Raw genomic sequence first — 22,342 nt, 5'->3', positions numbered from 1 at the left:
TCCCACTTAAAATCTAGGTCCTCTTAATATTTGGTCTGCTCTGTTTTCAAACGCTTCTTTTTCCTCCTTTGCCCCTCTCTAAGCCAACTACAAAGACCTTCATTCTCTTCTACAAACTCACTCATGGCTTCACAATGGATGGTTCGAAGTCCTACATGATAGGCTCCTCCCTGTCACAGATTCAGATCTCAGTTCAAAGGACATATCAAATAATGTTGTATTCAAAACTATACCACCCATCAGTCTCTATTATAACATCCTGCTTTTTTTGGGGGGGGGGTCCAGTCATAGGGCCTGAACTCTGGGCCTGGGCACTGTCCCTCAGCTCTTCAGCTCAGGGTTAGCTCTCTACCACTTGAGCCACAGTGCCACTTCCGGCTTTTTTCTTTTTGTTTATGTGGTGCTGAGGAATCGAACCCAGGGCCTCATGAATGCAAGGCAAGCGCTCTACCGCTGAGCCACCTTCCCAGCCCCTAACATCCTGCTTTCTTTCCCTTCTTTTCTCTTTTCTTTTCCCTCCCCCCTTTATTTCCTTTTTCTTTCTTTCCTTTCTTCCTTTTTCCCTCCCTCCTCTCTCCCTCCTTCTCTCTCTCTTTCTTTTTTGGTACTGGTACTAGAACTTGAATTCAGAGCCTGGAGGCTGTCCCTGAGCTTTTATGTTTAAGGCTAATGTTTTGCCAATTGAGCCACAGCTCCACTTCTTCTATTGTGGATAATGAACTGGTGGCTTCAAATCAGGATTCTCAGATCTCAGCCTCCTAAGAAGCTGCTAGCATTACAGGTATGAGCTACTGATGCCTAGTTTCTGCTTTCTTTCTTTTTTTTTGGGGGGGGGGTCTGGTCATGGGGCCTGAACTCTGGGCCGGGGCGCTGTCCCTCAGCTCAAGGCTAGCGCTGTACCACTTGAGCCACAGCACCACTTCCAGCTTTTTTTTTTTTTTTTTTGCTTATGTGGTGCTGAGGAATCGAACCCAGGGTCTCATGCATGCAAGGCAAGCGCTCTACCACTGAGCCACCTTCCCAGCCCCTCTGCTTTATTTCTTTAGGGAACTGATCACCATTTCTAACCACTCTACTTGTTTCCCATTTATTTATTATCTACTTCCTGCACTAGAAGTTATGCTCTTGAGAATAGAAACTCCCCTCTCTCTCATTCACCACTATACTCATACTGGTAAGACATCCAAAAGTATTTGTTTCATGTATTTATAAACATATAAAGGCTGTGTGTCTTTATGTGTTTATAAATTATAATGCAGACACTAGATTTTCTTGTTATTTCTAATGTCAATATCTGGCAAATATAAATTATCAGGAATGTTTTTATTGCTCAATATATGCAGTCTTTATTTCCTTTCACTATATTTAGAGTTAATAGTGTTTTTCCTCTTCAGATATAATAAGACTCAGAGAACTCTATTACTTAATGTTTCATTTCCCCAGAGAAATATAATTTCATAACTAATGAACAACTATGTAGAGAACAGTAAAAATCTTAAAGAGTTCTTTACATTTTTGGAGTCTTGAAAAAAATAGTATAAAGTAACTACTCTATAAAGTTACTAACTTTAAAAAGCTGAGATTCTCAATAAACTTATTTCAACATTAGTCCTCAGGAAACTAAAACAATTAGTATGTTTTATTTTCTGAATAAAATATATAACATTAACTAAAAGTCAGGCAACAATGTTTAAGAAACGTAGTTACACGATAAAGATGGGTTCAAATGAAAGGGTTAATTTTTATTCTCTTATGGGATATGAATTTGTTTCTAACTAATTTAGTTAGAAATATATTTTAATGTGCTTTATTAAATATAAATAAACATACCTGTTCTGATTGAAGTAAATGAAGTTCCTGCTGAAGTTTATCATTTTCCAATGGTTCAGTTGATCCAGGCAACAATTCATTTATTAATAATGGGGAAAATAATGGTTCTTGCTTGCCTTCCTTTCTAACAGCAGTATTTTCAGAAGGCGTTTTATCTTCTATTACTTTTGATTCTGCACCAAAATCTTTACTTAGTTTAGAAATCAGTCTTCCAGAATCCCCACTTGTCATTGTCACATCTCCATCTTTTAAAACACTTAACTGAACATCACACATGTTTATATTTTCTACCCTGTTGTGGTTAATTATGCTTTCTAGCTCTCTACATCTCAATAAAACTTGATCCTTCTCTTGCTTTAAAGACTTAACTTCTTCACTTAGAAAGCTAACTTCAACATGTTTCTGTTTCAGTTGTTCAGAAATATCAGACAGTTTTTCTGACAGCTGTAATTTTTCTCGCTTGGTCACTTCAAGTTTTTCCATGAGCTCTGTTGTATCTTTCTCAACAACCTCACCAATTTCCAACGGCTCAGAAATAAAAGTTTTGTCTTCACTAAAGCTCATGGAGCTTTTCATTTTCATCACAGTTGGATTTATTCTTTGTAAATGAAGCTCTTCATTAAGTGCTTTAAGCTTACTTTTATACTCCAACTCTAACTTACTTTTACTGTCTTCCAAATCATCTTTTAACTTAAGAAGGCAAGCATATTCTTCCTGTAACTCTTGATAGTTAACTTCAAAGTTTTTTTCAGCAAAAGAAAACGTATTTCTTTGCTTTTCTATTTCTTCATTTAGATGAATACATTGTTGTTTGAGGTCCTTATTTTCCTCTGAAAGTATCTGTATTTCTTTCTGCCAGCTATAGTCTTTGGATTTAGACTTACTGGAATCTATGAAAACTAATTTTTCTTCTTGGTTAACAGGAGTATAAGTTTTTAACATGTCCTCAAGGGCCTTCTTTTCATCTTTAAGAATGCTATTCTCTGCTTCAAGTTGTGTGAATTTTTCTTGAAGATCATCCTCTTTTTTCTTCATTTGTTTCTCCAAGAATTCAGTTTTAAGTTGTAATTCTTGAACTTCTTGTTCAAGAGTACCCTTTTCCTTTTCTTCTTGCCTGAGTATTTCTATTTCTTTTTGAAGTTCGTTGATTTGAAGGACCATTTCTTCTGATTTTGAATTCACAAGGGACTTCTGTGAATCTTTTAGTTTTGAAATTTCCAAAATTAATTGATTCTGTTTAGTTATCAAATTATCTTTTTCAGACTGCATAGTTTCTATCTTTTGTCTCATTTCATTCTGTAAGCCATCTATCTGCTGCTTATAGTGAATACCTAAATTATCTTTAAGTTTTTCAATACTTATTCGATGTTCAATTTCTAAATCTTCCCTTAATTTGGAAAGTTCTTCCTCATGACTAAATAGGAGCTGTGTTCGCAGTCTCTCTAATTCAGCTTCTTGTGATTCAGCCATTCTGTCTAACACAGCATTCTTTTCTTTTTCTAACATTTCAAGTTTAATCTTGTAATTTGTAACTTCTGCTTCATGTTTTACCTCAAGTTCCTTTCTGGATTCTGATGCAGAAACAATTTCAGCCTTCAAATCTTCCACTGTACTAAGAGATTTATATGCTTCATTCAACTTGCTTTCCTGTTCAGCTATTGTCTGCCTAGCTCTCTGAATTTGGTCTCTTAAAAAGCTCAATTCTTCAAGAAGATCTTCAAGCTGTCTCTGTAGAGTAGACTTTTCTCCTGAAACTACCCCTAGTTCTTCCTTGAGTTTTTCCTTTTGAAAGTTAGTATCATGTAGCTTTATATTTAGTTCATTTATTGCCACATTCATTAAATTTACTTGATCTTCATTAACTGTAATATTTGAATGTGCTTTTAAAACATTCTCCATTTCTCCCTTATGCTGTATTTTAAGTTCCTCTAACTGTGATATATGTTGTTTTATTAATTCTTGTTTCATCTGTACTATCTGCTGTCCATACATCTCATCCAACTCTGCTCGGAGCTGTTCTAATTTTCTCTGTGTTTCTTGTTTCATTCTTTGTACTGTATCAATTTCAAACTGGCTATCTTTATGATTTCTCTTCTGAAGTTCTTCAACTGTCCCCATTAACTGTTTTATTTCCTCAGAGCACTGTCTTTCTTTTTGCTTAGAATTAGTCAGCTCTAGCTTCATATTTTTTATCTCTTGGTTCTTCTGTACAACTTGTTCCTGTAATTCTCCCAGTAACTTATCAGTAGCTGTTACTTTATCTTTGAGTTCAATATTTTTTCCTTCTTCTTCTACTATTTTTGTATTTAATGCTTCAATGATTGCATCTTTTTCCTGTATTTCTTTTTTATTTGTGTTTTCTATTTTTTTATCTTGTTCCTTTAGAAACAAAAACAGGAAAATATAAGCACTTTGGCCACTAATATTGCTTACCTTCATTATTAAAACAGATAGAAATCTCCTTTTTACATAATTCTAAAAAATTGTTAGACTTGCCCCAGTTTCTCCCATAGCAATGACACCTAATTTTGTGTACCTAGACACTACTTGCAAGCAAATAATACAACAATTTTAGCCTACCTGAAAAGAAAAAAATCTCTTAAATTGTTATGATTACAATTTTAAACCTATAAACATAGTCTGACTTGCCCAATGTGTATGAGACCCTGAATTCAATCCAGTACTGCTATACAAAACAAAATCTAGTCAGACTAAAATTTCCCTAAATAAACCAGTATTATTTCATTTTTCTAACTAATCAAATGCCCACCTCCTCTCGTCAGTAGTAACAGGGTTTGAACTCAGAGAAGGCAATCTACCACTCCAGCCCTTTTTGATTTTTTAGTTATTTTTCATGTAGATTTGCTTTTCTTGCCAGCTTGGACTGTAGTCTTCCTATTTTATGCCTCCATTGGGATAAAAGAGAAGTGTGACTATACCCAGCGTTTGTTTTTATTTTTGAGATGGGGTTTTGGTAACTTTTTTCCTCAGGCTAGCCTCAAGCTGTGATCCTGCTGATCTATTCCTTTTGAGTAGCTAGGACTACAGGCATGAGTCATTGTATTAGGCAAATACTTAGTATTTTAATAGCTAATTATATTATTACATACTCTTTGGATTCTCTCTGAGTAAAAAATGAATCCAGGTATTCGCATGGACTCTAGGAACTTAAAGGTATTCTACTAACAAGCACTATAAAAATAACAGTAACAAAAAAAGATTACTATGGGTCTACCTTAACTGCACCCATGGGTACATAGATGAATCAGAAGTTTATTATGCAATGTTTAACTGTCCATATCACAAGTAATATCTAAGTCACCTAAAGTGCTTATGGAAGATCAACTCAACCCTAGACTTGTTGTTTACACAGAAATTTTTAAAACACAGAAGACACTTTTCCCAGTTTCTATTTAGAATTCAATTTTGAAAATGTACTTAATGCTAAGTCTAGACATAAACCAAGGCATATTCATTATCACAGTTATATCAGGTAACAAGTCAAACGGAAGCCTGGGTAAGTTTTGGCTCAGTTAGTTTCTTTTTATATAAACACTGCAATCTCAAAAGGCAAGAAATAAAATCCATAGAAATGATCAAAGTATAAGCAAGAGAAGAGTCCTTGGTAAAAGTACTTAAAGATACCTTGAATGAATGTATTATTAACACATGTAAAGAAAGAATGTCAAAAGACAAAAGACTTAAAAAAGGAGAAGTCTTAGACAGAAACCTTGCAGTGACCAAGTACAGCCCACAGAAGACCAATGTACCATTAGTCTGAGAATTCTGGTCCTTTAGAAAAATCATACCTAATGTAGAAAGCAGTCATGGGAATAACAGAAAATAGCATTTAAGAATTTGAATCTAAAAAAAAAAAAAAAGAATTTGAATCTATCAGTAAGAACATTATTGCTTTGAAATGGATACATCATTTTATCTCAGCCTACTGTTACCTAACATCTGATTCTGCTAACACAGGTCTAAGTAGAACTATCTTTGATCAAATACTGTTTCTTAATTATAAAGTTTATGTTACATGCATAAAAAGCTTTAAAATTTCAAAGATACTACAAGTTGGTAGTCTTTTTTAAAATTAGTATACCATTTCATATACTTTAATTTTCTCTTGTAAGAAATTAATCTGCATTTTAAAGTCTTCCTTCTTCTTTTGATAATCTTCTAATAGATGGTCTTGTTCTTCCAACTGTTGTTGATGAGTAAGGATCTGCTGTTTGGCTTGTAGTAAATCTGCAGCAGTGTTACTATGGGTGCTGTTCCTCAGAGTTTCACTAGCCTGTAACTTGAAAACAGAGAAATCTCAAATTAATTCTGGAGCAACTACAGACTAGACATCTTTTAGTGTAGCACTCAATCCACAATGGCTATCTGGGAACTCTGTTTTATAGGCCTGAGATTTCAACAAACATGTTACCATGACTGACTGCACTATAAAAGATTTTTACTTGACAAGTCAGAGAAAGTATGTCCAGTAAGGAAACAAATACACATGCAAAGACAAGTGGGGCCTGATGACAGTACCTTGTGGATTCTTAGTAAGTTTCTAGATTCTAGTTCCAATTACATTCAAAGGCCTGGCTTTATTTTTATTCATAAATTCTGTAAGATTATATTCTTCCCTTTGGCTGAGGCTATTTCAAATTAATGCAATTAGATTCCTGTGGCTCTAACAAATAAACTGAGCTCAAAAAGACAAATATCTCATGCTTTCACTCATATTTAGAATCTGTGTCAAAATGACAGTAATAACAACAATAAAACATGAGTGTTACGGGAGGAGTAGGGGGAGAGAAACTTAGTGGAGAGGGGAAGAGTACTGGGATAGGATGGGGAAGTTTATATATGAAGATACCATAATGAAAACAACCAAACACTGTTTGGAGAGGTGTTGGAAAAAGCAAGGTTAAGAACATATAGTGAAAGTGAATTTGTTCAAAATACAATTCTGAAAATGTAGTTAATGCTATATCTAGACATATACCAAGGTATATTCATTATCACAGTTACGTCAGATAACAAGTCAAACCAAAGCCTGGGAAAGTTTTGGCACAGTTACTTAGTTGTCTTTTTATTTATTTATATGCTACAATCTCAAAAAGCAAGAAATAAAATCCATAGAAATGATTAAGGTATAATACACGGGTAAGTAAAATTACTTTTTATGAAAATTTTACAATGAATTCCCTTAAACTATTAATAATTCCTAGAAATTAAAAATTAAAAATCAAAAGAAAAAAAGATTACTAGTTGCTAGGCACTGGTGGTTCATGCCTGTACTCCTAGCTATGCAGGAGGCTGAGATCTGAGGATTGCAGTTCAAAGCCAGCCCAGGCAGGAAAGTCCGTGAGACTCTTATCTCCAGTAAATCACCAGAAAAACCAGAAGGGACGCTGTAGCTCAAGTGGTAGAGCGCTCGCCTTGAGCTGAAGAGCTCAGGGACAGCGCCCAGGCCCAGAGTTCAAGCCCCATGACCGACCAAAAACAAAAAAAAAAGGTTACTAGCCAGGCACTGGTGACAGCCCTACAATCCTAGCTACTCAGGAGGCTGAGATCTGATCATTCAAAGCCATTTAAAGCCAGCTTAGGCAGACAGATCCAAGAGACTCTAGTCTCTAATTCACAAGCAAAAAGCCAGAAGTGGAAGTATGGCTCAAGTGTAGAGAACCAACAAGGATGGTTTACTTGTTTTTATTATATTACTTACTGAGAGGTCTGCTGTTATTATTTTCTTTGTTCTTCCCTGTCTTTGGAGCTCAAGCCCCAGTATAGACAAAAGGGAAAAAACAAACAAACAAAACCTGTAGCTCTAATTGAAAGAAAATCGAGGAGACTTTAACTCTCATCTCTTTTCTATTTTTCACTACTTTTGCCTGTTATATTACAATAAACCCTTGTTAAAACTCTCAAAAAAATAAACAATTCATTCAGTTGAGCTACCAACTAAACTAGACCTAACTAAAACAAAACCATACCTGGGTTGGCACAGGGAGGATGTAATAAAAGGTTTATGTCTACGAAAATTTTCTAAATCAGCCTGGTAAGATACTGTGTCATTTCAAAACAAAGACAGGGAAGAACAAAGAAAATAGTAACAGCAAACCTCTCAGTAAGTATCGTACTAAAGAATGAGCTAATATAAAAAAAACAAGTAAATGGCTTTCTAACCAATTTAAGTCTGTCTGGAAAGTGGGGAAAAAAAATAAACCAGTACTAATATTCTTGTTTTAATAGTACTTACATGCTGGAACTGAATCTGTAATTTTTGACTTTGTTCTGTCAACTCTAAAAATTCTCTCATTGTCTCATCCTTTTCTCTTCTTGCTTGCTGTAAATTAGTGGTGAGCTGGGTTATGATACCATCTCTTTGCTTAATGGCAGCTTCAAACTCTTGTAACTAAAGAAAACAAGTGAAAAGAACAAGTGCTAGACTTAATTTTTTAAGTAAAGTGTTGGTCTTCAAAAATAAGATACTCAAAAGACACTGGTGAATTTTTATAACTTTTAAACAACCTTCCATATTTGAATGCTATTAGTTTGCTAAAACTGATTTATTTCTAAATCAACTTTAAAAAAAGTTACCTGCATTAAGGAAAAAGATACATTTAATCTGGCTTTTTTCATGCAATTAATTCTAGGAGAACAAACCTTTTTACATTCTGTGACTCCTCAATCTGCTAATAGATAACACTCATAGATTTCATCCCAACTTGTCTCTGAAGAGGCTAAAACTGAAGTATGCTCTCTGTCATCATTTTCATCAGTGTTCCTTATCTTGGTTTCATAACTAACTGGCTTGGACAAGAGATGTCACTCTAACTACAGCAATTATTTACAAGGACTCACTGACATCCTTATAATCATAATGGCTTTTTTTGGCTTGTTACTTTCTCTCAGGCTGAATAGAAAAACATCTGCTTACTGATTTAATTCTAGCTAGTATATAAAGTTTTTTTAAAAAGGCCTGGTAATAGAATTCTAGTTTTAAATGGAGTAGATCATGTTATGTACAAGGACAGAAATTATGAAGTAATGTTAACATTTTAAAACCCTTTCTTTAGTTGGGCACTGGTGGCCCACGCCTATAATCTTAACTATTCAAGAGGCTAAAATCCAAGGATTAAGGCTTAAAACAAGACAGGGCAAACAAATCCAAGAGACTATTGGGGGCATGGCTCAGATGGTGGAGTGCCAGCCTTGACTGAAAAAGGAAAGCAAGAGCATGGGGCCTGAGTACAAGCTCCAGGGCTGGCAAACAACAATAAAAACAACAAAGCACTAGTTTTAAAGAGTACATGCTGGGCATCAGTGGTACACATGCTTGTAATCCTAGCTACTCAGGAGACTGAGATCTGAGGATTGCAGGTCAAAGCCAGCCCAGACAGGAAAAGTATGTGAAACTCTTTATCTCCAATTAACCAAAAAAGCCAGAAAGCTGGACATAGCTCAACTGGTAGAACACTAGCCTTGAGCAAAAAGAGCCAAGCCCTGAGCTGAAGCTCCAGTACAAAACAAAAGGAAAGAAAAGAAAATTAAAGAAAAGAAGGGAGGGGGGAGGTAGGGAGGAAAGGAGAGTGAGAAAGAGAAAGAAAAAGAAAAAGAGAGAGAAAGAGAAGGAAGGAAGGAGAGAAAGAAAGAGAGAAGGAAGGAAGAGAAGGAAAATGAAGGAAAGAGAAGAAATAAAGAGAGAGAAATACTCTATTACACTATTTCTCAAATTTCCTGTTTCTGTGAGTTGTGAAAATAATAGCCACAAAAGGTGAACATACCTGTTGCAGTCCTTCAGTCCCATAGGTGGTCCTCATTTCTTCCAGTTCTCTGTTTAACTCTTCAATCTCATGCTGTTTTCCAGCCAATTCATTTTCCATCATCTCTACTTGAGTATGACCGTACTGTGCTCCTTGTTCAGAGTAAGAATCAACACCAAATTCTTCTTCCTAAATCAACCCAAGACTTTTAATAATTCAGTACTAGCAACATTCCACAGGGAGAGGGATTCAAGTACTGAATTCATTATCAAGGTCTACTTTACACACACTCACCTTCTGGAAGTTTACTTAAATGGAAATCTACTTTGTTCTGATATAGATCTTAAGAGCATAAAGATAATAACTGCAAATTCTGTTACAACTGTTATATAACAAAAAGTAGATAATTTTGTTTTGCTAAATATTAAATGCATTTAGAAATTCTACACCCAAAGAAGAACATGCAGGAAAAAGCTGTTAGTAAGCCAGATGATCTTAAGTAGTATAAAACATTAGTATCATAAGTAGTTTTGAATACTGTACCCTTAATAAATTTGTGGGGTTTCCTGTTTTCATCACAAAACTGCAACCATTTACCTGTATAAAAACAAGTCTGTGATGATCTTAAACTGAATTTAATATACCTAGCAACAACATTCTAACTATATCTATCTCTTATGGCTAGCAAAAAAATGCCTCATTGGTTAAAAAAAAACAAAAAACAAACAGGTACATTGTTTAAATTTATTGACATATCCAAAAACATATGACCATTTCAAATGCCAATCATTCCTCACACACCTGAATGTCTACAAATGCAAGCCACTATACTGTAGTTTTTCATGTAAATGACTTAAAATTCTAAGTGCAGATTCTATTGGTTTTTAGAAGGTAATTATAACCCTCAAGTTACTAGATCCTTTTCTACAAAACTGCTTTCTTAAAATAATCTGAGTAATTATTTTTCCACATTTTCCAGTAAGGTAATTTACTGGTATAAATTCCTTGAAGGCTGGCAAGCAAGCCAAGGAATTGGAGAGAATGAAAAGAAAAACATTCTTCTAAGAACTTTCCTTTGGGGGGCTGGGAAGGTGGCTCAGAGGTAGAGCGCTTGCCTTGAATGCATGAGGCCCTGGGTTTGATTCCTCAACACCAGATTAGCAAAAAGAAAAAAGTCAATAGTGGCAGTGTGGCTCGAATGGCAGAGCGCTAGCCTTGAGCTGAAGAGCTGAGGGACAGCTGAGTGCCCAGGCCCAGAGTTCAGGCCCCACACAACCGGAACAACCCCCCCCCCCAAAAAAAAAGAACATTCCTTTGAGACTAGTCGTAGTACTTTCATCTTGGATAATCATGCCAAAGCTGAAAAGTATGGAGTTTTTTGTTTTTTTTTTTCAAAAATACATCATCATCTGTCTCTTTACAATGATTTGCAGTAACAGAAAGAATCATAGAATATTTTTCCAATGTACCTAGTGGGAAATTAATCTCAGCTCAATCAGTCTACTTAATTCCCTCTTTCCCATTACCAATATAAAACTCAACTCTATTTCTTTCCTTATCTTGGTCACAATTCTATAGTAACAGAATCTAAGATAATTAAGTTGTTACTACTGAAATGTGTAAAATCCTAGAATTAGAATTTATTCATATAGGCCATACTTTCAAAACTGAAAATCCTAATCATGTCTTCTTAATCCAAGTTTGATTCTTTTGCTTTAATCCTAAGGATAATTTCTAAGAGAGAGAGAAAAAAATCTAAGGGAAAAAAAAAAAAACGTTTACAACACATTAAAGAGGTTAGTGAAAATTCTTAAAAGGCAATATTCTATTATGATTATTAAAATAAACTAATACCTTCCAAGTTAAATAATTCTAAATTTCAATTCGCTTTGCTTGGATACCTCCAAGTAGCTGATATGTTAGATATAAGCTATTGTGTCCAGCCTATATCTGATATTCTTTACAGCAGAGGATTACTTCAATACCCCAGCCAATTGGGATCACTGGAATTGTACATACAGTAAAGGATCACCAGCAGAAGACTCTCAAGCACTGATTTTTATCATCATTATGCTTTGTGATTACAACTAGTCATAATTTTTTTCAATGTAATCTTCTAAATCACTGTTTTCCCCAAACTGTAAGGCAGTTAAGAAAAAGTATCACAGTATAAGCTCTACTATAAAAGTAAGGCTTGCTTGAAAAACATATGTGTGTATGTATGTCTTTATTCATGGATTATTCATATATATAACCACATAGATGTAACTATATTATATGAAATTACATACATATGCAAAATATATTTCTTGCTGAACCACTGTTAACAAGTTTGATAAATACTATTCTAAATTTTATCTTTAATGCTTATATTAAATTCCATTTATACATTATTTTGAAACACATCATAGATGTCATGAATAAAAAATTTCAATATATTTTTTAAAATTTCATAATCTCCATTAGTTTAATTAAAAATTTAGGCAAAGAATGTCTCATTGTAACAAGAATTTCTAATACTATACATAAACATTAAATTTGAAGTCACAAAAGCAGATTCTGAAAAATTTTAAATCAAGATACTTCCCCTAGGCACAACTTTATATAACTAATATAAGTCAGATACTTATTTTGGAAACCTACAATAAATTGAGACTCAGGAATACATTAAGTTGATGAGACAGAATGGAATAATTTCCCATATCCTCTAACTCCAATATGATTGTCAAGAAATGACAATCACATCTAAAATAAGATAACAAAATGATATATTATATTACCAATACATATAGAAATATTCCCAAAAAGCTAATTATAGTTTACAACCTAAAATAATTGTTACAACATTAATTTCAATAGACAAACTTGTATTGTTAACTATAATTCAAGCATTTATAAAATGTTTCACTCCAAATTTAAAAAAAAAGTAAAGCATATACTCCAAAGAAAATATCTGACAAAATTTCTACTATACTAAATGAGGATACTTTGTTATGGTTATGTGTACTAAAAAATCCAATATCATTACTTTTCCAGAAACAAAAACTGGTTCTCTAATTAAAGACCAAGCAAACAATCTGTAAAAAAGATGTCATTGTAAAATACATCTGCGTGTTTTCTATTTACATTGTTATATTCATAAAATACAATAGAATCATGTAAATTTACAAGACATAAAATACCAACTAATATTTTCAATAATATAGAACATCAATTTTGTTTAAAATGTAAGATGTTATGAAGTCTTACCTCTGAACTATAATCATCTGCTGTGGTTGAAATTTCACTTTCTGGCTAAAACAAAAGTAAAAACCTATTATAATCATGACTTTTTAAAACTGCTAAGTATCATACTTTACTAAGCTATTATTAGAAAACTAACTAAGCTATACTAGAAAACTCACATAACTTTACTAAGCTATATTAGAAAACTCACATAAAATTCTAAACATCACATAAAATACTACTAAAAGTCTAACAAAGAACATTCAGATTTGTACAACTTGTGCTTACTTAATAAATTACATGGCTAAATAAAGCATATAAAATGTATCAAAGCATTTTTCTAAAGATAGTATTCTCAAGAGGAATGTTCCACATGTATGAGACCATATTCCATGTGTGTTCTTATACACAGTACATATGATCTATAAGCCAAGAGCACCAAGGAGAATACCATTACTCTAATCCTTGTATCTCTATCCTCCCAAATATACAATAGGCTAACTTGGGCATTCACTGTGTAAAATGACCACAAAGTATAATGCTGTCATAGTGCTCCTAGGAGTAGAAAGGTTGTGATGTACTTTAGGAAGAAAATGTGTATTAGGATGAGCTTTGCTTATATTTTTTTTTGTGATATAGGTTTATGTTTCTATTTCTTAATATACATGGCTGATTCATTAATGTATATTATTGATTCTTTAACTACAGTTTAATGGTAATAATGAATAAGGAGAGAGTTAGATATACAAATACATATAAAATGAAATTACTGTATCAAATAGCTGATAAAATATTCCATGGCTCCTAGGAAACTAATTCTGATTTCTCCTAAGAGAAATGGCTCAATATCCACTAATTCAGCATACAGGGCAGATGACAGGAATTCCCTGTATTTGAAGGATAAAAAATTGCTCAATAGCATGTACCTTAAACTTAAGGCCCTCTTGTTTCAGCTACCCATGCCTTTTCATCTTTCTTTTTACACTGTATTCTTATTTTTCTGCAAGAGAAACTGCCTTCCATTCTATCTTGACACCTCCTTCCCCCTCTCTTGTGTGTCAGTTTCAGGATTTGAACTAAAGTCCTATACTTTTGCAGGGCTGTCTTGCTAACAGCTGGCACTCTTGAGCCACACTTCCAAATTAGTTAGTGGGAGATGAGTCTTGCCGACTTTCCAGCCCAGGGCAATTTCAGACTGTGATACTAGAAGTCTCAGCCTCCTGAATAGCCAAGATTACAAGTATAAATCACTGCTGTCCAGCTTATCCTGACCTTCTCAACACAGTTTAAATCCCTTCATATGCTAGTCTTGCTGTTTTCAAATAAATATGTCATAGAATAATCCAAATAATTATCAACATCTGCCTTTTCCTTCTAAGCAATTTATCTTTTTTCTTTACCTAGCCTTGATCCACTCATCATCCTAATCCAACTACAATTTCTCTCACAAACTTACTCTCAAGAGTTATTGCATATTTTAGGTCTATTTAGCTGTCATACTACTTAAATTTGCAAAAGAATACAAAAACTACAACTGAATTGCAACTACTTTCCATTTAGAGCTCTTAAGGTTTCAGAATCAGAATGGATACTTACCTCAGCAGAGTAGAGCTGGTCATGCTTGACAATTCCTCCACTGTGCAAAGTTCTCATTATGCTGGAATCAGGAGTCATAGTTGATTCTACCTCCTGAGAACTATTTATATATATCTGATCACTCTGTTGATCAATACTCAAACCATGCACATCATGCTTACAACTTGAGACTTTTCTCTTTTTTTTCTGCTTCTTAGGAAGATTCTGCCCATCAGATTGAGCTTTTCTTTGTCGAAACTGGGCAAGCTACAGAAAAAAAAAAAAAAGAAAGTGCTATTATCCTCAAGTGATCTTTATTGTTATTAAGAATAAAGCAGCTTTGGGATCAAAGCTATGAATAAATGATTTTTCAAAGTTCAACCTAAAAGAAGAGAAAAGTAAAGGACAACCACTACAGTCTTTAACATGATGTCTAACTATACTGCAAAAACAAACAAACCACACACACACACACACACACACACACACACACACACACACACACACACACACACACACACACACACACACACACACACACACACACACACACACACACACACACACACACACACACACACACACACACACACACACACACACACACACACACACCCAAAAAAAAAAAACTAGTCCCATCTAAATTAGGGGTGAAAACTGAAAATGTCATGTCTGAAATTAGCTCAAGGGTTAGGTAGACTCAGAGAAAATAGATATTGAAATGTGTTTATTTGGGAACAGTAAAATCTCTAGATCTAAGATTAAGTGAAAACATATATATACACACACACACAAAGTAGCTCCAACTCTGTTTCTGCGGATTCTACTTTATACTAAAAGCAATTACTCTATGCTAAAACACTCTTTAAATGGTCACTGTAACTAAAATATAAGAGGGAAAAAATAAAGAATAATTTAAATTTCAGACTTTAGGATGCTTAGGCCCTTAATAATCAGCAAATCTAACTAGGATTTCTGTTACACCTTAATACCACCTATATATTACTGTATTACTTAGTATGTTCTAACTAGTATATTTTCTTTTTTCTTTCTTTTTTTTTTTAAGTTGTGGAGCTTGAACTCTAGGCCTGAGTGCTGTCCCTGAGCTCTTTTGCTCAAGGCTAGTGTTCTACCATTTTGAGCAACCAGCTCCACTTCTGGTTTTCTGGTGGTTAAGATAAAAGAGTCTCATGGAGACAAGAGTCTCATTGACTTTTCCTGCCCACGCTGGCTTTGAACAGCAATCCTCAGATCTCAGCCTCCTGAGTAGCTAGGATTACAGGCGTGAGCCACCAGTGCCCAGCTAACTAGTGTATTTTCTTATTTCAATGTATCTTAAATGGACACTTTTAATCCTGTGTAAGTTAAAAATCAGTCTGTATCTCATTTCCTTTTCAAAAGAAATAAAAATAAAAACAATAATAAATACATTATTAAAATGTTAGAGGTTGCTGAAGACTTTGAGATATATGGACATGTACTAGAAGGATTATAGGACAAAAGTACGTAAACCACAGCTATCAAAATCCGAAGAAAACTGGGAGAGGTAAAGCATTCCTACAATGATACTTAGTGCTTTTTAATATAAATAAGTATGACTATGAGCAGTGGCTCCCATCTATTATTCCAGCCACTTGAGAGGCAGAGACTGGAAGGATCATAGTTTAAGGCCAACTTAGACCCAAGTTATTATACTCTCCTCCCTCTACCTGCTTCAATCTCAACAAACAAGCTGGCTATGGTGGTATGTGCTGTAATCCCAGATATGAGGGAGTCCACAAGTAGGAGGGCTGTGGTCTAAGAACAATCCCAAGCAGGAATGCTACAATCTATCTGAAAAATAGCTAAAGCAAAATTGGCTAGGAGTAGAGCACCTTGAATTCAATTACCCTAGTAAGAAATAATAATTAGTGCAAACTATTATTGCTAATAAAGATAGTTATGACAGGGTAGTAGGAAATAGTATTGCAGTACAATTACTTTTAAATTTTTACTGTTAAGTACTTGTACATAGAGGCTTCAATTCCAAAAGTTAGGCTATAAGTACAATGCATGTTGATCAAAATTACCCCTTTCTTCATTCTCAATTATAGCTCAATTTTTCCACAGTATACATTGAATATAATGATTATATTTGTAATCCTTCCTCCAGTCATTTATGTGCTATAATTTTCATAGAAGAAAAAAATTAAACACCTAGTTTTGTTTTTGTTTTTTTATAGTCTTGGGGCTTGAACTCAGGTCTTCAGTGCTGTCCCTGAGCTTTTTTGTTTAAAGCTAGTACTCTCTACTACTTGATTCACTACTTCTGGCTTTTTTATTTGGGGGGGGGGAGGGAGTGGCTTATTAGAGGTAAGAGTCTCAGGGACTTTCCTGCCCAGGTTGGCTTTGAACCATGATCCTCAGATCTTACTCAGCTTTCAGAATAGCTAGGATTACTGGCACCTAGCTTAAACATTTTAATAAAGACAAAGCATGTCAAACCTTATACTCATAGCTTTCAACAATTATACGTAGCCTGAATTTTAATAACACCTTACACATAGGCACAGGTAAATTCTGAAAAAGTATATATATACCTTTGGTATATCTCTACATTTGAGATTATAGGTAATTTTCTTTTTCCTGATTAAATTTCATTTTATGCAATAAAAAATGTTCTAATTTTTATAAGAAACTATAAACAATTTCCAAATTTAATTTACGCACTTAAATCATCCTGAGAAAAATGAGAGGACTAGACTTCCTTGTGCATTAAAAAGAAGGAATAGGGCTAGGAATGTGGCTTAGTGGTAGAGTGTTTGCCTACCATGCATGAGGCTCTGGGTTTGATTCCTTGGTACCACATAAACAAAAACTAAATAAATTTTTTAAAAAGAATATACAACTACAATTGCTATAACTATTAACTATGAAAAATTTTAAATGGCCAGTTTCTTATTTATTAAAACATGATGTTCATGATGCTGATGTTATTAACTACCAAAATATGTGGAAAATATATTACCTATAAATAAAATGTAGTATTTTCATAGTTATTTTTACCTGCTATAGTAGAAAAAGATATATCTGTTCTACTTACTATATGAAGGTATCATTTAACTCATAAATTAAAAAGGGATAATGACACCAGGTATCACTGTAATCTCCTATAATCCTGGTAAGCAGGATTCGGAGTTTGAGGCCAGCATGGGCTACCCATAAAACTGTCTCAAAAGGAAAAAAGGAAAAGAAACAGTTAATCACTAGTTATAAAATATATCATATTTTAAAAGGTCCTACTTATTTAAGTAAATACTTAGTTATTTCAACTTATGTCTGCTTGAGGAACAGGTGCAAGACCAGTTGTGTCTATTTGTACATTATTCAGCTGCTAGAATGTGCTTAAACTACTTTGAAGGACAACAGATTCATTCTTAAAAATAAACTGAAATACATCTGAATACATAATCTGTAAACAGAATTAAAAGTCTAAATACATCATTTAATAAGGAAGGAAACTTCAGAAAGGATGAAATGCCAAAAATATTAATAATGACATTCTCAATATTTATTCTATATTTTAGTAACTTCTTGAAGCAGCACATTATCTCTTTAGAATAAATTTAGAAAACAGAATAAGTCAGGATAAGAATGGAAGTATTCAAAATTCTGATTGTTAAATTACATATAGTTTATATTCAACATCTATTTAGACATACATGTATATAACAAAATAGTAAAATTTAAATTCTGAATACTAGTATTCCAAGTATTCTACAACTTTCAGTACTAAAACAATACTCAAGAATAAAAATACACTGAATATATTTATCTTTTACAGCAAAATTAGCACCCACCAAACAATAGTTTTTAAGTACTCCTTCACTTAACATGATAAACCAAGACAACATAAAAGGCATATACAATTCAACTCTTAAAAAGTTGTATGTTCAAGATTAAAATAAATAATTTCTAGTTATTAGGCACATGAAGACATGAAATTAATCTTTCCCTCTATAATCTTCTCCAAGAAACAAATTTTCAGAAAAAAAAATAGCTAGAGTAGGTTTCTGCCAAGAGTCCTGTTTGATAAAATGAGAGAAAACACAGATCTTATCATTTATTCAATTTCTAACAGCTATTTATTTTAAATCTCAAAAGTAGTTGGCAAATTAGCAAAAAAAAAATTTAAAAACTACTCAATTAGGTAACCATCTGATACTGAAATGATGCATTTTAAACTACTGAGAAAACATTTATTCTAAAACATGCTGAAAATTCATACTACGGCCATCTGTGTTTGCCATTTGGAAGCAAATTATAAAAATGTTAACATATGTAGTCACAGAAATAGTAGCAAGATTTACTGGAAAGATTATGTCTGTATACATTTATCTTTCAAAGCTGGTTCACATCCCAAACAAATGTCTTACTCTAACCAGAAAATGAATGTCTAAACACAAATTAACAATTTATTCCTAATGTCATTTCAAAAAAAGACGACTGCTAACTCATTTAGGTTTGGGGGGGCAGTGTTTTGGGTTTAGGTTTTTTTTTTTTTTTGCATATTCTTAGTACTTACTATATGAGCCAGCAACTCTATTAGCCATAAGTCAAAATATGTGATTCTAACAGGAGAGCTTTTCAGTCTAAGCCAATTTCACTAATTTGTGAGACACAAGGGACATAAAGGTCTGAGCACAATTTCTTAAGCTTGATACTCCTAGATATATCTAAGTATAGGGTATAAGAACCACTCTTAATTTTTTCAAAGGCTTTCCAGATGAGATGTAGTTGTACAGTTTTATATTTGTGAAAGATATAAGATGGGCATATGTTATATGTTAAGCTTATTTATTCAACAAATATTTATTGTTTGTCTATTGTGTAACCAGTAGTGTGTTAAGGCAGGGTATGAAGCGGTGAATAAAGCAGACAAGAGTTCTCTACTGTTATGAATTCCAATGCAATAGGAAAAACAAATTATATAAACATAAACACTGAAATGTATAATTTCAAGTGATAAAAGGGGCTTTGAACAAAATGTATAGGTATTAAGAAAGTCTACATTAGAAAATCTTAAATTGAATAGAGTTTGGGTAGATGGCAGAAAACAACCTATTAAGAACATAGGAGCTGGTTGAGACATAAAGATGATCACAATTATTAAGTGGCAAGACAGAATATGACTTCATATATATCATTCCATTGTGTCAACTTGCTTTCTGTGTATTTGTAGCTCATTTCCTTCAAGGTCATTGTAAACCTCACAATCCAATATGCTAACCTTAAAGATATGAAGAAACAAAATCACCAAACAAGGTTCTTTTTTTACCCAACGAAAGTAGAGGAAAAATAAAACCAAAGATACTAGGTAGGTGCCAGTGGCTCAAACCTACAAATCTAGAAACTCAGGAGGCTGAGATCCAGATGATTTCAGTTCAAAGTCAGCCTGTGCAGAAAAGTCTGTGAGATTCCATATCTAGATTATCAAAAAGCCAACTGGAGGCATGGCTTAAGTGGTGGGAAACCAGCAGAACAAGCAAGCCAAGCAATTACAAAGCCCTGAATTCAAATCCCAAAGAGAATGATGCAAAATATTTTAATTGTGAATCTAGACTCTGTGGTATTGACTAGCTAAGTAACTATATAGTGATTTCCTTATTTTTGCTGTAAATATTTTAATAAACCCTAATTCATTAATTATTAATTCTAAATATGTGACTTCTCAATACTGCCTTTAAAACTTTTTAATATTCTTTAATGAACCATAAACAAGAATATTATATGAACTATTACAACAAAACTTTAGTGTCTTGACATAATGACCATTTGCATAGATAGCTGATACAGAGCAAGTGAAAGCAAGAAAGACAAAAGCCACATTTTGGCGGGGGGCTTGAACTCTGGGTTTGAGGGCTGTCCTTGCACACTTCAGCTCAAGGTGAGCGCTGTTCTGCTTGAGCCACAGCACCACTTCCGGTTTTCTAGTGATTTATTGGAGATAAGAGTCTCACAGATTTTCCTGCCCAGGCTGGCTTTGAACCGTGATCCTCAGATATCAGCCTCCAGAGTAGGTAGGATTACAGGCGTGAGCCACCGACGCTGGCACCTAGCTCCAAAAGCTACATTTTAAGGTGTTCTGAAGCACATGTTCTAATATGAAAAGGTTCAGCACTATAACCCTAGCTAATTAGAAGGCTGGCATAAGAGTTTGATGTTAACCTGAGCAACACAGCATGATCCTCTCAAACAAAAACAATGAAACAAATAAAAATATTTTTTAAAAACCTGTTGAAAAGCAAACAGTACAAAAAAAATGCCAAACAGACTTACAGAAATAAATAAGTAAGAGGTCTTAAGACCATATTATTGAGTCACCAAATTTATTTACAGGCTATATAATATCTTTCAATGCAGTATTTTTTTCTTTTATATATGAGCTTAAAACAATCAAGTCCTGCAATACTAGCTCATGCCTGTAATCCTAACTACTAAGGAGGCTATCTGGCTATCTGAGAATTGCAGTTCAAAACCAGTCTGAGCAAGAAAGTCCATGAGACCCTTTTATCTTCAAGTAATCACCAAAAAAGCTGGAGGTAAAGCTATGCTCAAGTGGGAAAGTGAGCAAAAAAGCTTAGGAACATCATCAAGGCCTTGAGTTTAAGCCCAGGATGAACACACATACTACACAAAAAATGATCAGTAGAAGAGAGGAGATTCTGTAGCTAAGGAATAGTTTCATGCTTTATTGTTGTTCATTGCTTGTCATATAGTAAACACAAATATTTGTTGAATTTCAAAAAGAATGTGGATTACAAATAATAAGTGTACTAGACTGCTAAATGTACAAAGACTAACATTGGACAAACCACTTAAATTCAGCAGAGCTCAGTTTCTTCAACTGTACAAGGAGATATATTATGAAACACTAAAAACTCTTGCTTGAAAAAACACATCAATAAATAATATCCATTACTAAATCATCCCAAATGGAAAACAGCTTATATAGACTCAACAGTGCAATGATTCAATTAACATTTACAATCAATCACTTCTAAGTAAATAAGATTGCCAAAAGATTATTTTAGTCCCATGTTATTAACAGTATGTAGCCTTGTTGTTTCATATAGATTGCTACAAAGTAAAGTCCTGGAAGACAAAAGCAAAATGTATCTACACTAAGCCTAGATATTGGTTATAGATAGGTCCTCAATAAATATTGGATGAGTTTAAACAAAAACAAATGAAATTTTACAGCAAAGGGGCCCCACTAAAGAATATTAGGTGTTATTCCTCAAAACTTGAGAATACTTACTCTAAAAAAAAAAAAAACTAAGATGATATATTAGACCCATGGCCACATTAGTGCAGAAAAATGCAGTGTAGTATTATACCTGTCAAAAATAATTGCTCACCAGGTGCTGGCGGCTCATGCCTGTAATCCTAGCTACTCAGGAGGCTGAGATCTGAGGATCACAGTTCAAAGCCAGCCTGGGCAAGAAAGTTTGTGAGACTCTATCTCCAATAAACTACTCAGAAAAAGCTGAAAGTGGCACCTTGGTCGAGCACTAGCCTTGAGCAGCTCAGGCACAGCACCCAGCCCAGAGTTCAAGCCCCCACAAAAAAACCCTGGGTAATCAGAACAGAACTGGAAGGTGTAGTGACTGACATTTATAATTGTAACTATTTAGAAGGTAAAGATCAGGAGGACTGAAGGTCAGCTGAGGGAAAAAGTTAATAAGCTATGCATAATGGCACATACCTGTAAGTTGAGGATTTTTTTTGGGAGGGGGGGAATAGGGGAAGTAGGGAGGGAGTGTGATGGAAGAGTGAGATTAAAGAGACTAATTAGAATACAGTGTAAATGTGTGGAGATGTAACAATAACATCTCCCTTGTATAACTAATATAAGCTACTAAAAATGTAAAACTTGCTCATTATTTATGAACTAATCAATAGATGCC

General features: G+C 33.9%; 1 protein-coding gene across 10 annotated transcripts in view; it reads right to left on the bottom strand.

The window, feature by feature from the left end:
* The window catches only part of Akap9 (A-kinase anchoring protein 9), a 130,390-nt gene that overhangs the window by 93,925 nt on the left and 14,123 nt on the right, over positions 1 to 22,342 (bottom strand). For 8 of the 10 annotated variants that reach the window (XM_069996454.1, XM_069996457.1, XM_069996460.1 and 5 more), the window contains 7 exons: positions 14,415 to 14,660; positions 12,843 to 12,887; positions 10,137 to 10,190; positions 9,615 to 9,782; positions 8,087 to 8,242; positions 5,933 to 6,130; positions 1,831 to 4,209 (listed from right to left, as the gene is read on the bottom strand). In XM_069996454.1, the coding sequence (XP_069852555.1) occupies positions 1,831 to 4,209; positions 5,933 to 6,130; positions 8,087 to 8,242; positions 9,615 to 9,782; positions 10,137 to 10,190; positions 12,843 to 12,887; positions 14,415 to 14,660 (3,246 nt within the window). The remainder of the gene's footprint in view (positions 1 to 1,830; positions 4,210 to 5,932; positions 6,131 to 8,086; positions 8,243 to 9,614; positions 9,783 to 10,136; positions 10,191 to 12,842; positions 12,888 to 14,414; positions 14,661 to 22,342) is intronic. The other 2 variants (XM_069996458.1, XM_069996463.1) reach the window with 1 other exon arrangement.

Source organism: Dipodomys merriami, unplaced genomic scaffold, assembly GCF_024711535.1.
Source record: "Dipodomys merriami isolate MVZ:Mamm:240054 unplaced genomic scaffold, mDipMer1.0.p SCAF_5, whole genome shotgun sequence".
In the NCBI taxonomy this organism is placed as follows: domain Eukaryota; kingdom Metazoa; phylum Chordata; class Mammalia; order Rodentia; family Heteromyidae; genus Dipodomys; species Dipodomys merriami.
This window is presented reverse-complemented; position numbering and strand designations above follow the sequence as displayed.